Genomic DNA, 18476 nt, shown 5'->3' with positions numbered 1-18476 from the left:
TATCTTATACAGTCCACTTTTATTGTCCATACATGTTCAATCATTGTCAAAATAAACACACAAAACCACAACGTCTTTATTATCTTTACTCAAGAAGAGAAAATACAACAATCGTAAAATTTCCGACAGTCCGCTGTGCATCGACTTACGCACGTCTAGTTTGATGAAAATGGACAGTATATGCACATGTTTTATGGGATACATGATCATATCGCGTTGTGTGAAATGGAAAATTATTATGTAAGTATCTAACTGTTTTATGGCTTGTAATTGTTTTGTTTTTTCAAATGTAAATCTTGTCTAAATTTAAAAAAATTATTATTTTGTAGGTCCTATTAGAAATCGCTGATGTTAAGTTTTACATAAGATGGAGGAACAGAAGGTTAACGGTGACAAAGAACAGCATGGGTATAAAGTCAATCAACCAGAGGAAATAAAATTATATGGAAAGAAGTTCAACCTTTCTGGGGATGCTTTATACTTAAGGTGGAAGAGTTATAGTGCAAATTCTCATGTAATACAAGAAAATACGGGTGCATCGTTGCTAAGAAAAGAAACTGGACAGTTTTGGGAGCGATTTGTCATCATTTTTAATGCTTAAAAGTATGTTTACATTAGAACCTTAGCTTGTAATTACAGTTATCCAATAAAATTTCTGAAAACTTAATGACATATGTTTTTAACTCATACAGAGTATACAACAGTTTAATACATTTATTATTATAAAACTTATAACCAGTACTAGATGTTCTAATAACGATATGGAACACTTTAATAACAGTTATTGCTATTATTTCGTAAAGGGTATAAAAAACGTTGTATACTAGTTATACAATAATTTAATAAAGAATAAGGTTTATAGTCACTATACAACTGTGCTAGCAATACGCGTTTTATATCCAATATTCACCTGTTTAACTGTCACATATAGTATACAATGGTCTTATAATGGTATATAGAATTCTAATAAAGAATAAAATGCATTTCTTCCAGTGCAGGAAAACATTTATAAATGTATTAATTTGGTAGACATAGCTCAAACGAGAGTTTCTTTAGATATACCAACCCGTATGTAAATCCCGCAGCACCCGTTACCTCGCCGCCTTACTTACGCACCAAAGTGACTAACTGCATAAATAATATAAATTTATTCCCTTTAAAGGTTACCTGTTTTTTTTTCTTAAAGTCAAAGTTTACGCCAACCAAAGTCGAAAATAGAATTTATTACACTATGACACGACTTATATAAGAATGTTTTTGGAACAATCTGTAAAGCTACAATAAAGCATAACACCTCTATTACCTAAAAATGTCCCCGACCAAGCAACAAAATAATTAAAGTCGAGTATTTTATTGATCATATTCAACAAACAACCTCAACACGGAGTGTGAAATACTAGGTAGCATATTTTGAGAAAAGTGGTTGAAGCAGTATAGGTTACGGTGTACGGTAGTTAAGTCATAAGAGTGGAGAAAATTTTACATTGGTTGATTTCAAGGGGGTCATTATCTTACCACTTGTCGACTTGTCACCCACATGTATGTAATCAGTGGTTCGCAAAGCCGCCTTTACACACGTATGCTCAAGAAAATACTGAAATTACGCTTTATACGCTATTATTTTATTTGTCATGGCATCTAATCAAATTCATGCTCATGAAAGTAGGTACAGGCATGTATTATACATCCGTTAAACGTCGATGTTCAGCTGTGACTCTAACGTTATACGTAGTAAGTTTAGCAATGCATATATGTTTTAATTACTTTATCAACTGGTGAAATCGTTTGCTCATTATATCTAATTAGTTAACTCATTAGTTACTTTTTTGATATGATGAATAGGCATCTTTCAAAAATACATATATTCTGTAATAAGCTCTCACCATGTTTTTACTCTTTTTCAAGGTATTAAGCTAAATTAACTTAATTCAAACAAATTCAAGAAAATATTTTTTATCTTTTAAATGAAGTCAAATAATGTTCTTTGATTAATTATTTTCTAAAGTTAAGCAGGTTGGTGGAAATGACTGTCAGAAAAATAGACAGTAAAGTTGTAATTGATGGGTCAATGTCTGAAGAATATTCAGTAAAGAAAGGGCTAAGGCAGGGTGACCCACTGTCTACAGTTCTGTTTAATCTAATCCAGGAAGTGATCCTGAGAGAAAGTGGCATCATCATTAAGGGACTGTTAATGTATAGTACCAGACAACAATCCCTAGCTTATGCCGACGATGGCTTATGACGACTGATAGCGAGATCCAAATATGAAGTCATAAGAACATTCAAGTTATTAGAAAGTAAAGCGAAGTATGGTATAAAAATCAGTGAGAGTAAAACCAAGTATATGGCGATATATACAGGACTATAGGTACACCAACCTAGTCATTAACTATATAAATAATATGATATATATATTGGAGAAAGTGCAGCAGACATATCATTTAGTGGTAACACTAACAAGCAAGGGGGATGAGGATAAAGAAATAGAAAAACGGATAGCGAAAGGAAGGTAACAGGGATGTTTTCAAGAATTTTCGAAGCAAAAAATTTAACAAGAGCAATAGAACTATGGGTATACGAACAATATTAAGGATTACGGTTACCTATGCGTGTGAGACATGGACAATGGCAAAGAAGGTGGAGAACAAGTTGGAGATTTGGAGACGTAAAATATTGGCGAGAATTTTTGGAGGAATGTCAGATCTGAGAAAAATAGGAGTTAGCGACTGGAAGTACGAGGCCTTAGTCCGGAACAGGTGGAAAAGAAGAGTGATAGAGCTCGAAGCCGAGGACTACTAGGCCTGTAGTGCTGTTTATATCTATATATTTTCTAAAAAGAGTACAAATATGAATAGGTACCTAATTCACAGCCCCATAAAAAAGTGGAATATATAAAAGACAAGACGCTGGTGTCTATATGTTTTTGGGGTCGCTGAATCCGAATCCGGTGTCCGTTTGACTCAATTAGCTCTGGTCGAAGGTCACTTGAATGTCAAATGTAGAGAATCAATTGCCAACAAAGTAATCATACATACGAGTATATACGTTTTTGGGGTCGGTAAATCTGAATGTCTACGTCAAGGTCAGTTCAAGGTCAAATTTCGAGAATCAATTGCCCATAAGGTAAACCTACATATCTATACGTTTTTGGGGGCGGCGAATCCAAATGCGGTGTCCGTTTGATCCGATCAGGTCTGCGTTAAGGTCAGTTCAAGGTCAAATGTAGAGAATCATTTGCCAACAAAGTAAACCAATGTGCCTATATATTTTTGGGGTCGCTTAATCCGAATCCGGGGTCCGCTGGACCTGATCAGGTCTGCTAAGTTCTAAACTCAAAACACTCGAGTATTCATTTATGTATATTAAAATTTGAGTAACAAATAATATTAAAGAAAGCTCTGAGCCCGTGACATTCGAGTTACTGGATAGTTTTTCCAAAAAATTATTTATCTGTTTATCATGTAATTTTTGCAAATAACTTTAATTAATATTACTACCATAAAATTAATAAAAACGTTTACTAGAAAAAAGTAAACTAAAATGAAAACGGATTAAAGAAATAAGTTTAGAAAATTTTGTAAGAGAAACACAATCTCTGCTTTGTGACCTTTTATATAAAAAACGGATTTTAGAAACGAAATATTTTAAAACAATAAAAGTAAACAATTTCGACGTAATAGACATCACCAAAAGAAACATATATTTATTCTACAATCCTCTTTGGCACAATTGCATGCCATCTCTTAATTTTATGATTCTTCTGATTTCATGAATTTTCATATTCTAAATAACTATTTCCAAGTAGTTTTTTGTAAAGTGTAAAGTTTTCTCCTTCTACTTTTCAACACATAAATTTAATATAAAACTTCAGTATTCCAATATGCCCAAGACCAAGTGAATTTTGAAACTAATCAATTTTCAATTACAACATATTTATTGCAGAAAATGCACTATAAAAATAAACTTCATAGTCACAAGAAGTGCATATTAATAAATTGAATAATTTAGACTTACCAAAAGATTTCGTGAGAATTTATATTTCAGTATAGAAAATTTGGTCAAAAATTGAATTTTAAAATTAAGCTCCTCACATATGATTTATACAGGGTGATTCACAACTTATCCAAAAATATTTGGGAATAGATGCATCATGAAAAATAGTCAGTATCGAAACATTTTTTTTTTTTGTAAAATCCTTATACTTTCTGAGAAAAAAATTATTGAAGTTGTAGCATTTACAACCCTTACATTGCTGGGCTACTGTAGTCTCTAGCGTTATTCGTGTTGTGCGCTGTACGCAATACGCTCTCTCTCCACATGGTCCCAGGCGATTCCGAATACTGAAATCTGCAGTATTAACCTTTTTTGCGATAGTGTTTACATTAATTTTTCAAGTGTCAAATTTGGCTTAGCTGTATAGCAACTCGGAGTTGATGGATATCGTTTTAATTTATGGTGAAACTACACAACATTTGTGTAGTTTCATTAGTAGAGACAACATTATTTGTGTTAGTTCGTAGAAACTGTATCATTTTCTAACTGCCCTTTTTGATTTTTTTAATTACAAAATTGAATTTGTAAGTCTGCTATACATTCAAAAATATTTTTTTTTATCTGAATTACCCTGTATAGGTAACTAACTATCCCTATAATTGTGTAAATTAAGGTGTAAGTTATATAATTTATTATGATTAACTCGTAAAACCTAGGACTAATAATAAAAATACATCTAATTAGATAATATACAGGATATTTCATAATACTGTAATGACGGAGAGAGCAAAATAGATGTGTAGTAGAGCAATATAAAGCAATCCATTTTTACTAAATAAATTTGCGAAAGATAAAGATCAACTCCTTCAAATAGAATAATATCAAAATTCCAGGGCGATACCGGGAAAATTTATCTTCTGATTTTTTTCTACGAGTCCCTTTTTTAAATCTGTTTTTCTATATTTATTTTTAATAGTGAATTACATTATTTGTAAAAAAATGTTGCTTTTGATACGTGGCTAAAATATTGGCACTCGGTATATTAATATTTTACTAAATAATCTTGAGGTCAAAATATGATAATTGGACCAATTGGATCTTATTGTTTGTTAGTCCAAAGCTCCTTTAATTGCAACCTACAGTACCTACAATTCGCTGATTTAATTTTATATTCTTCATTCGATTAAAAGTCTAATAATTTTACGAAAGCAAGATATATTTAAAAATTTAATAGTCAGACTTACTGTTCAGATAATTGAGGTGATTTATTCAATTTTAAACAAATGGATGATAAATTTGGAAACATTTACATAGTAAAATAAAATATATTGTTGACTGACATATAATTTGAAATGTAACTAACAGTCCTCATGCTCATCTGACAATTTACTGGTACTGACCACTCAAGTCATAAAGCAAGGTCCTTGCCTGAACTGGGCAGTTCTGAGAAGTTTATATCCATTTTAGGGGTCTATATTTAGCACCTTGAATTAGGCACGGCAATATTCTCAACTGGTCGTTGTAAATATATTGATTTGTATACGAATTTTCGAAACAGGAACACAAACAGAGGAGAACATTAAAAATATTAAGTCGTTATAAAAGAGTATGGAATAAACTCTTTTCGTTCATTTCCTAGGACACGTCGACTTTGCATTTTAATATATACTTTTTCATGCTTTTCTTCTAAAGCCGTAAAACGTGATGATTCGTTCGTAGAAGTATTTAAAGCTCCAAAACAAAATAGAATGGATAAAATATCAAGAACTATTTTTTTTAATTAAAAACCTATTTTAAAATAGATATTTTTGAGAAATAAGTATTGAAATTTGAATATTTTTTTAATTTAAAGTTAATCAGAACAAACTCAATTAGGGTATAGGCGATAGAACTCGCAAAAATAAAAAATACCTACAACATACAAGTTCATGTGAACTTTTCTTTTTATTTTTGCCCCTGTACAAAAAATGTGTATAAGTACCCACTCTCCTACACTCAGTCAAAATGTGACATGATATAAAATTTAATTATTGAGCTTATACAAAAAAATTTTTTTGGCAATTGTTTAAAAAATACGGTATAAAATTGCAAAAATTAGATTTGTCTAGCAAGCAACAAAAAAATAGTGTTTAGAATTCCGTTTTAAACCTACATACGAATTTCAAGTGAAAATATGAAAATTATCTCTTTTTGACAATATTGGCTCCCAATTTTTTTTCATTGAAAATAGTTTATTTTAAGAAAAAACTTTAAATACATACCATAACTATAGAACCCATTTAATTTTGGATAAAATCAGAGCAAATTAGAAAGTAGTTATTTTTTTATGGTATAATATCTACTTAATTGTTGCTACGGAACATTTTCAACTGTTCAGTAAGTAGGTATTTATACCACGCTGAAATATTACATTTTCATTTTGAATTTCACAAAATTTTGCAGTATTTGTTGTGGTATGCTATTATTTCTATTTCTGTCACAATCGATAAAAATATAAAACGATTGCTTTTCCAAAGTACCTCAATATAAGAAAAATAGCGAAAAGGCTAAATATTCCGAGATATAGTGCAATAACTGTTGTGAGAGTAATAGGTATAATTTTCTCGTTTAATACTTCCATTTTGACGAAAATAGTCAATACAGAAAATGATTACACTGAAGAGAACGTGAGAGGAGGTTTTTGATATTATTTAACTACCATTTATACAGCCGATACTTTTTATATTATTATAACCATTTACCTAACGCAAAAATAAAAAAATAAATACAAGACAAGAAAATGCGAACATATTGAGAATTGCTGAAGCTGAGAGGGAATGATAAATCACGCATGGTACAACACAATAAAGGCTTCGCCACACAGAACCACCGCGACGAGTGACACTCAGCAGTCAAAAAACTCCTCACTCGACTAAAACTAAAATAAAAAAAATAAAAAGAAAACCAGAAAATTCAATGTTAGATGTTGTACGGGGCGGTAATTAGTCAGTAAAAAATGTTTTGTGAACATATATTGCAAATCTTGCAGCACTTACTGCAACGCGAAGTAGATAATTCACGTGCATTCTTTCTACGACCGCAGCATTTTGTCTACATTCACCATAAACTAAAAGTATATTCAACAACTCATGATACTATAATTACGCGCCATTGTAATAAAACAAACGCCATTAATATTATTAAAACAAAAACGGCCAACAAAACATTCAGACTGTTAATATTTAATGGAATTCGGTAATAAAAGAACAATGTGTAGGCATTATTTAAAAAATATATTTTTACTAAGGTTAATTTATGGCAGTTCGCTTTATTTATTAATAATTATTTTTAAGAATATCTACCATTTAAAATAAGTCTCCATGTTCATAAACACTTAACGACTTAAAAAAATGCCGAAATAATAAATACTTTAGAACTCATTCTGTATAAACGTATGAAAATCGATTAAAATAAATATTAAATCTGATCTATACTATCTTCTGATTCTATCAGAAGATAGTACATTCTGACATAATTGATTTATCTCTATACTCTATTCCTCATTTATTTTTTAAGTATTATACGTACTATTTATTCTGTTTTAATTTTACAAATTGTAGAATTTATAGGCCTCCTCCCTTTATTTTTTAAACAGTTGCAAATTTGTGCTGAACAGCCGACGCACAGCAAATAAAGTTACTACCTGATCGAAAATAGTGAGTGAAACTCCGCAGGGAGCGACAGCTTACCATTGTTTCTGATATTTATGTATCACTAGATAATATCTCAAGTAATTGTTCCTGTAATTGGTTTGAACCCTTCTCTGCTACATTATGCTACTGCAGTGATTATCGCTATATTATATAGGCTCCCGCAGATTAATTAATTCTAAAATTCTTACTCTACGAGTAGATTTACGAAATAAGATATATGTCGCCGTGGTTGTACTATACCACACACTACGTCACAAATTAAGATCTATTGTGAGAGTCTGTATTCATTCCTTTAAATGAAAGAATGTGTGATAGTGTATTAAAATATGCTGCCCCTTTTTTATGGTCACAATTATTGAATTAACATTGAAATTTATAGATAATTATTAATATAAATATACTGAAAAACTGTAATTCTTTATACCTATCGAAATCGTAGAATCAATTGTGTATTTGTCTTTATCACTCAGTGGCACCTCGTCGATACAATATTTTATAAAAATTAATCAAGGTGGTCAAATGCAACTATAATATTTTTATTACAACTTTTAGACGACTGCATACCTACATTGAAATTTTCATAACAAGTTATAATAGATCCATTTAAGAAATTACAACAGATTTCAAATTTCCCGCAATTTACCTGCTGGTACAACTTAAAATTAAATTAATAAGCGACCAACAATAACTATTAAAATGGAGACTGATAATAACGAATAAGAGGGAGATATATAGACATCCAATCCACTTTGTTTCGAGACTCCCAGTAAGCGCACTTTTATCAATTCTAAATATACCTATAAAAAAAAATAAATTGATAGGTTAAATTTTTCTGTATGTAAAACGTACACAAACGACCTAAATAATAAAAATGATTCTAATAAAGTTATTTCTAGTTACGTCACTTAAGAAACACGTTGTCTCTAGACTTAGGTTAAAACTACAAGTCAGTTGTTCGCTATTGTGATATATTCTATTGGTGATTTCTGTTACTACATTTTCTATTTAAAGATTAAAAAGAAAAGTTCCCTCATCCTGTGAAAATAATACGAATAATTAAAATTACATAGGTAGGTATAGGTATATTTAGTTTCCAAATTCTCTTAAACAATTTAAGGTACAAAAGAAAAGACTTTTCTTATTTATTAAAATAGTGACACAACTTTGTTTAGGAATACATTTTAAGCAGCTTTCAAATTACGCTTTAAAATTGAATTTACAGACATAAGAAAAGGATACACTACAGGTTTTATTAAAACTATAATCTAGTTGTGTAACGAGATATGAACATAGAATAAAAATTAAGGGATTAAATAGGTAACTGTTCTTGTTGTATAGAATATATTTGCTTCCGAGGATCAATGCATTCCTTATTTCAGAGTACAGGGTCGGCATGCCGACGCAATGATTATTAAGCAACCACATACGATTATGTCTGCTAAGGGACTAAGTATCTAGCTAACCAATTTAGTGTTTAAAAACCCATAATTAGACAATCGATCTTAGTCCGGGACCATGTCTCCTAGGACCATAATATATGCAAAATATTCTTTACTCTATTCTAAAGATATTAAACTAATTCAAGCAAATTTAAAAATACTGATTTAATGTTGGTTAGGGAGTGCAGCCCATAGAGCAGTTGTTTTCACAATACTAGCAGCTAGGAATGTAATTTTTTATACAGGGAATAAAGTACAAAACTAAAATACGTTACACCACCAATTAAGCTAAAAAAGTAAACAAACCAATATGATGAAGATATCAAATTTCAAAAACATCACCCTCATATTGAATTATTCTAATTCCTTCCTTAAATATCTGAAGGAATTTTTTCCTGGAATTTCTCCCTGGGATATTGAATGAACGGCCTGGATAATTCTACCTTTTAACGTATTATTTCAATATTATTTGGTATTGGAGTAACATAAACAATTTCTTTTAAATGATCCCATAGAAACATATCGGCCATGGTTAAGTCAAGGCTCTTAGGGGGGCACAAAATTGGACCATTTCTACCAATCCATCTTGGACCAAATCTATGGCTAAGCCATTCTGTTACCTCAGGAACACAATGTGCTGGGCAATCATCGTGTTGAATTTTTTTTGCGAAAATTCAATGGTAAATGTTTAAGCAGCGACAGATATCGACTATCGATATCTTGCAAAATAACGTTTTTGTGTTTTTGACCCACCCGGTACAATAAAATTGAAGTTCGTCATAACGACTATTATTTTCTAAACAAACAAAAGTTTTATCAAGAATACCTTTTTTTTGTATCTTTCACTTTTTGGTGCATTTGTCCTCTTGTAAACTCAATCCGCGGACATGCTGTATATGTTATGACAATCTCTTCTACTTCTTTTAGAACGATATTACAGTCAAAATAAAACAAAAACATCAACAAAAGTCAACGCCTACTGAATTATAACCTTTTCAAAGTTGTATCGCAAAATAATCTATCGCAAGGGAGGTCTTCTTTATTCGTCTTCCTATAACGTTTTCCTATGTACGCCTCTAACTTATAACATTCAATAGGTACATAATTCAATTTTAAAGAATTTTTTAATCTTCTGTCAAATTTTGACATTTGCTATGGATTTTCAGAAAAAAGATGAACCTTTGGCCTTGAATGTTCTGAAATACCGAAAGTTAGGGGAATCAGTTTTTATATATCAAGGAGGTATATTCTATGTAGGTATAAAAATAAGAAAAAAATTAAATAAATATCCTCCTGAAATGTTTTCTAAAGGTATACATTCTAAGGATACAAAATAATTCATAACAATTTTCATACAATTTTTTTCTTATTTTTATGCATGACGAAATGAAAAACTTTAAAGATATACCTATGGTCTGGAAATACACCATTTTCGAGACATGAGCATACATTTTAAAAAAAAAAGTAAATTTTTGTTTAAGTATTTCAGAAGCGCCTAATAAATGAAAGTTTTATAAAATTTAACATGGTTATAGTTTCATTTAACATTTGCAAAACTATGTAACCTAGTAATTTTGTATTTCAGTTGCACAACAGTGATAACACTTTTTTTTTTTGTTTTACAACAAGAACTACAGTTTAAGAGATAATAATTAATAGGTTAACGTATTGACACAGACAATACCTATAGCTTATCACCAAACTATATTGTCTGTGGTATTGAGATAACTAAATCTGTCCGAGGTAGATACACAAAAATAATAATAAATAAACATAAATTAAACATAAAAAATTTGTAAACATAGCACAAATCAATTAAATATACTAAGTAGCTATAACACAAACTTGATTTATGAAGTTGTTATCAAATTTGTAAATAGGACTACAATTTTTCTTAAAGAAACTATACCTATAAAAATTATTTCTAATTTCATTTGCAACTTTGTTAAAAATATTTCAACTTTTCTATAATTATTTTTTATTTATTCTGCTATAATAATATTAAATTATGTTCAAATATCCATTTTTATATGTTTAATTCTTGTTTATTTATTATTATCTTGTTTTGTATATCAATTTTTTATGTTAATCATTAATTAGAATCGTTTTGAAAAACTTTATTTTCTGTTGTAAAACAAATTATGCAATTTACTCCAAAATCTACGAAAATTTGACAAAAGCATACTTTCTCGTAAATATTAAGGAAGAATACTTATTAAAATAAAAAGCTACGCTTCATAAAAAGGGCTAACTCATATTTACCGTACTAGTAACTGAAATACAAAATTATTCACATGGTTTTATAAGTAGGAACTAATACGTACTTTTCTAATCAAATTTTATTAATCTAAAGCTACGCATTCTTGAAAGATTCAAATATGTTTTTTCACTGTAAGCCTATAAAACAAAAACAAAGAATATCTTGACCAAGATTTGCATAACCTTATTTGTTTATTTAAGCCTGATGAATACCTTTCTGTTTGTGCATTTCCTTGTGGGGACACCCAGTGGAATCCCTCCTTCAAATATAGAATAAAAATTCTCCAACACTTTTCAGCATCATCATTTTTTATCTGAAACTGTAATTTAGTTAATCGTAGGCATAGATATAAACAAACAAAGGTGGCCAAGACAACGGATAGGCCCCAAATAATTACACGCTGAATATCATTTACCTAATATTTAAGAAGAACACTTATACTTAAATAAAGAGTGTATTAAATAAGAAATCTCTAGCTCAAATCGTTTAGAGTGATTTGAAAAAATATTATTTCATGATACAACATTATATGGGTTATATCTCAATAGGCGTTGACTAGAGGTAAGTTTGTCTACGTTTACTTTTTCTTATTTAATAAATCTCTACTGTTACTTTACAGAAACCTGTAAACTTACTTAATATCCTTTCTTATTATTAAAAATGAAAAGTGGCCTGATATAGCGAATTAATTAAACTTAATATAGGTATTTTTTTATTTACTGCACACTAATTTACTTTATATCTATAATTTCTTTAATAAATTTTTTCTTGAACCTTAATATTCTCCGGTTCTCGCGCTGCTTATGATTTCAAACTCGTTATTAGCTCTCTCCGGCTTATCTCTAAATACATTAATAAGAACGTATAAAATGAATTAGCATTTTTAATGGAGCCCTGAAAATTTACAGACGATGCAGGATGTTTTTCCCCTTACTATCTATATTACTCTTTTACTTATCTATGGCGCAAGGATTTTGTTTATTAATCTCGCAACATATTCTTCATTTACTTTTCTTGAAAATAGGAAAAATATTACATGATCAGATTCGCCATTTAAGCAGCATTAGGAGGGAAGCCAATCAGTAACTAATAATCTGTAATTCATATTTAAATTGTGTCAAACCCGTTTAAATTTAAAAAGGAGAGAATTGCTAGCTAAATTTTTGGAGGAGTGTAAAAAACCCGTCACAAAAACCCTAATTTTTACATTTGAAAAAAAATTATTATGTAGTTATGAAGATATGAATAAAAAATATATTGAAGGACTATAGAATTACCAAAATGTAATATGGGTCAGTCAAATAATAAATTTTATATCCTAGTTAAAACTGCTTTTTATTTTAAAAGCATCTACACGAACGTACAGTCCTTACGGTAATTATTCAGATAGAATTCCAAGAAGCCTCCTGCATCACTTTCTTGGAATTAACCGCATTCGACACCCAAGGTAGAAAGACATTGGCAGAAAATTTCAAGGCTCGCCCCTGCTGCGGTAAATTGTTACAGTAGTTCCTATAATTTTCAAGGAATTCTATCTATACAAATATTGTACGGATTGTACTTATTTATATACTGACTATAATAAATTCAAGTTAGAAAAAATTTTAATCCTTCAATTTGCAAGGAATATTTTCTAGTAAGAAGTTGCTATCAGAATTATAGTGTATGAAATAAAAAATCCACATTCTCCATTATTAATGAAGTAAAACCTTATAATTATTATAGCGCTACTATGTGATAAGACCTACTATGGTATTTGAAGCGAAGAAACAAAAAAATGAATGCCGTTCCTGTCCGAATTTATCGCGCAGATAGATGTAGAAACAGTCCACACCACATAAGCAAGGCTCCTCGCACCTGTAGGAACTACATACATAAACTTGACAGACCACAAGTGTTTAGCAGAAATCACGCGGTCTAGGAAAAACACGAATTCCTATTGGGTAAATCGAGACGTGCAGTAGTACTGCTTTTACCAGCGCATGTACAAAACGTGTGGTTGGTAGCTTAAGACGTTACTTATGTTCGATGTAGAAATTAAATAATTTGTGTTTGTGTTATGACCGTATTTACGTCTTTGTTTATAGATTAAGAGGATTATTATGCACTACTGTGCGTGTTATTTATATAAAGTTATAAATAAGGAGCAATTGGCTATTGATACAACCCAGGTACGTCTGGCATCTGGGAGATGTACGTCAAAATTGGTGGCGTTCACGAAGACCAACTTCAACACTTTCCGAGACACTTCTGTAAAATTGATAAGTTTTTATTTTATTTAGTTTGCTCTTTTTGATACAGCTTTGGTTTAGTTTAATTAATTGTATAGAGTATTTATAATGAATGTTTTTATACAAATATATTTACCTATTAAAGACATAAGAAATTTAAAAACGTAATAATAGTAAATACTTTTTACTTTGATTACTGTTTAAATATTTTTATTAAATACCGTTTTCCATTTGAAAGTTGTCCGAAAAGAGGGACCCTCCTGGTCTTCTGCGTGCTAACACTAATCTGGAATGATAGAGGACAAAGGTTCAAAGCGCTTCGTCTACTGTATACAAGCTACACGCATGCATAAAGTAGCATTTTTACCTTTTTCATTCAGGGCCGTACTATAATGAATATAGTGCTTCTCCATTGCATAATTAAATTTAATTTTCTTCATGAAACGAGAAGATATTACTTTTTCATATAAAACTTTTTTATTATAAATAATCCTAGGAATCTAGTTTTATTTTTATTCACTATAAACGCCACATTCGGTATAGGTACTGTGTAGAAGGAAAAATATATTTTATTTACTTCTAGGTACCTAGTATATCTACTAATAGCAAGTTTAAATTTGTTTGCGTTGCATAATTCTTGCCATTAATTCATTTACTTATCATTATAGAATTATAAGGGCGTAACTTTGTATGGAGTCATATTTATACGGAGGCTACTTTTAACACCAAAAAACATATAAGAAGTTTTCTCAAATTTTGTCGTGGAAACTAATTTTTTTTTTTTCGTAATTTTCATACCCCGGTGCGAGATATTATCTTTACTGCGCTATCTGCGCTGTACAAATTCTATTTTAATTCCATAAAAAATAATATTTTACGCATCATCTCGTGTTGTTGAAATATAAAATAAATGTCATAGACTGAAGCGCTGACATATTCGGCCATTCACGTTTGTTTTTGCTCGCCCAGCTCCTTTTCATATCACATCAGATGTACTGATATTATGTAGTGTATCTAAATTAGGTCAATGTCAAAGGTCATTGACACAGAGATTCACAAACTAAACACAGTGCTTAAATGAGAAATAGTATCATATTTTTTATTAAAAACTTGAAATGATTTTAAAAAAGGTCTATGTATTAAGTAAGATTACTAAGTATTTTTACCTTATTTCTGAGAATGTTCAAAAATAGCCATTTCCATCTACAAAACTTAAAAAATCTTTTTTGCACTAATTTAACTACAATATTCGCAGAATATGGAACTTTTGCAAATTGTACCTTCATATTCTGTAGTGTACCTTATACTACCTACCTAAATGTGTTTCCTCTACATCTCTTTATAGATTTTCCTTATCAAGGTACAGTCACAGTCTGTTTAGGTACCTATGTATATCAGTGAAAATCTGCCTAATAGAGTTTACCTAGGTACATAAACATGCTTTAAAAATTGCCCAGAATGTTCAATGGGAATTAGGTGCGAATTGCAAGTAAATACCTATACTTATAAGTAGGCATGTGAGGGGAAATCAAACATGCAGCTCATTTCAATGAAATACTAAAACAGAAGTCCAAAAACATAATTTTCAGTCTCATACCAATATAAACACCACCGCAAATTAAATTAAAAGCAAAAAAGGATCAAAATAATATATTGGTACTTATATTACCATTGCAATAGGTGCGTGTATCTAGATATCTGATAACTAACATTAATAGAATGAATAGAGTAGCCCTATAAACTTAAAATTTGGATTAAGTAAAAGTAGATAAGTACTAACAATAAGTGATTGAATGAAGATGCCCTGTTTACTTACTGCTTGTATTGTCATTGCGTGATGTATGTACTTTCTTTCAATTCGGATTATATTTTCAATGAAAGTGTTAGGTGAAACCAATAAATCAACGACGTAGTGGTGTTGGTGAGAAACAAGAACTGTGAGCCGCCGCCGTGTGGTGGAAGGTGGAAGAACGATTATACTGCCTTCGCAAAATTTATGTACACGAAACAGCCCATTAATTAGAGATTTTTAAACACGAAATGATGCGCTTATATTAATTAATTATTATTGCTTCGTATGATGTGCAGTAAAAATACCCGCTAGGTATAATTAGTAATCGGCCGAGTAATTAGTAAACGAGGCTGCTGCGCACGGCAGTTGAGGGAGAGACCAGTGGGGATATTAAAGGCGTGACTGAGCCCTGAGCTTGCGCATCATTGGCTCCCTATAAACATGGCAGGCGTTGCTGTCAATCACAGACGGTGGTGGGGGCCCCTGGAACTTAGATTGGAAGGTTTGTTTCAGACTCATAACATAGAGACACGCCAGCCGGTGCGGAGGTGTATGTAAAAGTGTTGTGATAGTGTTTAGTGAAAGCCATCAAACTGTTCGCGCCGTCGGAAGAAATGTTGACCATGGAAACGGACCTCAAAGGAGGTAGCCTGCACGCGAATATGCCGCCGCATCATGGGATACAAAATTATGGTTCTCTTAGTGCCCTCGGCCAAGCGCCAATGCATAGTTTAACACAGCATCCCCATCAAATCCATCACCAACCTCAAGCCCCCCAAATTCATCATCAGCATCAACCCCAAAATCACCATCAGGCCCATCAAGCGGCTCAACACCAACAACACAATCAAACTCCAAATAACAATAACAATTCTAGCAAAGCACAAAATATGGAACGCGTAAAGAGGCCGATGAACGCTTTTATGGTGTGGTCGAGGGGACAAAGAAGAAAAATGGCTCAAGAAAACCCCAAAATGCACAACTCTGAAATATCTAAACGACTTGGTGCGGAATGGAAGTTATTGAGTGAATCCGAAAAGAGGCCGTTTATTGATGAAGCCAAGAGGTTACGCGCAGTCCATATGAAGGAGCACCCAGATTATAAGTATAGACCACGACGCAAAACAAAAACCCTTCTTAAGAAAGACAAATATCCCTTAGGAGCGTCGAGTTTGCTTCCTTCCACTGACCCATCTAGATCGGCACCTTCATCGGTTCAACAAGTAACGGCTAGGGACATGTACCAGATGCCAAACGGTTACATGCCCAACGGGTACATGATGCATGATCCTAGCGCCTATCAACAGCAATACGGAGGTGCTAATTACGCGCGGTACGACATGGGTCAGATGCAGCACAGTGCATATATGAATGGAGGGTACGGGGCGTACGGAACGACCACCGTTCCAAACAGTGCGGGTTCCCCTTATGGTATGCAGCAAGCAGGATCATCTCACAGCCCTTCTGGATCAAGTATAAAGTCTGAACCGGTGTCGCCAAGCTCAGGCCTACACACGCCGACCCCAGGCGGCATAAAGAGAGAGTATGCTGGACAACCACAACAAGGAGATCTTCGCCAAATGATATCAATGTACCTGCCTACAGACGGAGGAGTTCAACACATGCAGCATCAATATAGTGCGTCGCCAGATCCCATGGGCCCGGGACCGTTGGCACCGTTAACACATATGTGAGAGCCGCTATTCGCGGCACAAGACTTAGACGTGCCGCCTTTGTGAACTGTGTACATAGTCCCTTTTGTAAAATTTTGTTTATATCTCTCTTTTACCAAACTACACTACTTGGTTCCTTTAACCCCTGCAGTATTCTCGAAATTGTTACTATATATTTGTAAGAAGTCCTGCGATCTTTCATTCACGTAAGTGTTGTGGCTCTAGCGATACCTATTTTTTTCTGTATTTAATTTTTAACGGTCCTGGTTATTAATTTGAATTAATCCATGTATATATCCGTTATTTATTGTGAATATTCTTATCTTCTGTAGGTATTATACCTAGATGCATTCATTCGAACAGTTCAAATATTTTAGCATTGCTAAATCCACAAGACTGAAATATAGAATGAAAAATCGATGGTTTCTCCTAAATATTACATTGCGTACAATGTTTGTGTTAAATTTTTGTTATACATCCGTGGTGTACATATTATTTTCAACTCGAGTTGATTTTTTTTCCGAAGCAATTGACTTGATCATTTAAAAATATACGCCAACTAAAGAACGACTATAATTCTTTTAAAATATGTATCTACTAGGTATCATTTCCTAATAAGTTTATGTGGCGTATATTTTTTAATAATTTGAATTATACTTATATCGATACCTGATAAAGTGACGGTTAAGAAGTACCAAAAACTATTGTAAATATGTAAATACCGATTTGACAAAATACGTGTTGTCAACATATTCTATAATTTAACGTTTTTATACAATACAAATTACCCAGTGATTTTATTTTATATTTAATTTGTATAATATAAACATATTTATTTTATTTTTTACATCGTCGATATCCTTTATGAAGAAATAAAGACTTTCCAGTCATAACATAATATTTACCTTGGCGTTAAGCAACAAAATAAACCATTTTTAAATTTTCTAGAAGTACGGTAAATATTATGATCGTCTTTTTAAACAAATCTTAATTTTATATTTCTGCTTTCTTGTTGGTTTGTTAAATTTATTATTTGAGTATCTGGTATAAAATTTAGATTTGTTTTAAATTTCGATATCTGTGATGGACCGACAAAATTAATATCACTGCTTTGTACATATAATTTAAGTTTTTTGAATGTACAGTGTGTTAAAGTTATTAGTCAATGGAACGAAAATGTGAATATATGAAATTGACAAGTTCATTGAGTTTTATTTAAACATGAGTTAACTTAGATATTTAAAATTTTAGGCATTTAATTGAAACAATTTACTGTGACTATTTTGTACCTATGGATAAATTACATATTTACCTACCTACTTAAAAGGAAACTATAATTTAAAATGAGATTTTAATGGAATCAAATTATTTAAATTCACATAAATCATTTATTTAC

The 18476-nt window shown here is 31.5% G+C and overlaps 1 protein-coding gene across 1 annotated transcript; it reads left to right on the top strand.

Moving 5' to 3' along the window:
- Positions 1–16021: 16021 nt before the first annotated feature.
- Positions 16022–17156, top strand: LOC108908403 (transcription factor Sox-3). The gene has a single exon (XM_018712437.1). It carries the CDS (start codon positions 16022–16024, stop codon positions 17099–17101), a length of 1080 nt encoding a protein of 359 aa, XP_018567953.1. The 3' UTR covers positions 17102–17156.
- The last annotated feature ends 1320 nt before the right edge of the window (positions 17157–18476 follow it).

This window comes from Anoplophora glabripennis, unplaced genomic scaffold (genome assembly GCF_000390285.2).
Source record: "Anoplophora glabripennis isolate ALB-LARVAE unplaced genomic scaffold, Agla_2.0 scaffold277, whole genome shotgun sequence".
In the NCBI taxonomy this organism is placed as follows: Eukaryota; Metazoa; Arthropoda; class Insecta; order Coleoptera; family Cerambycidae; genus Anoplophora; species Anoplophora glabripennis.
The sequence above is the reverse complement of the archived record's forward strand: the minus strand, read 5'-3'. Positions and strand labels throughout refer to the sequence as shown.

What these genes read in the sequence shown, in the direction of transcription:
- LOC108908403 (XM_018712437.1), top strand. Translation starts at nt 16,022, where the DNA reads ATGTTGACCATGGAAACGGACCTCAAAGGAGGTAGCCTGCACGCGAAT.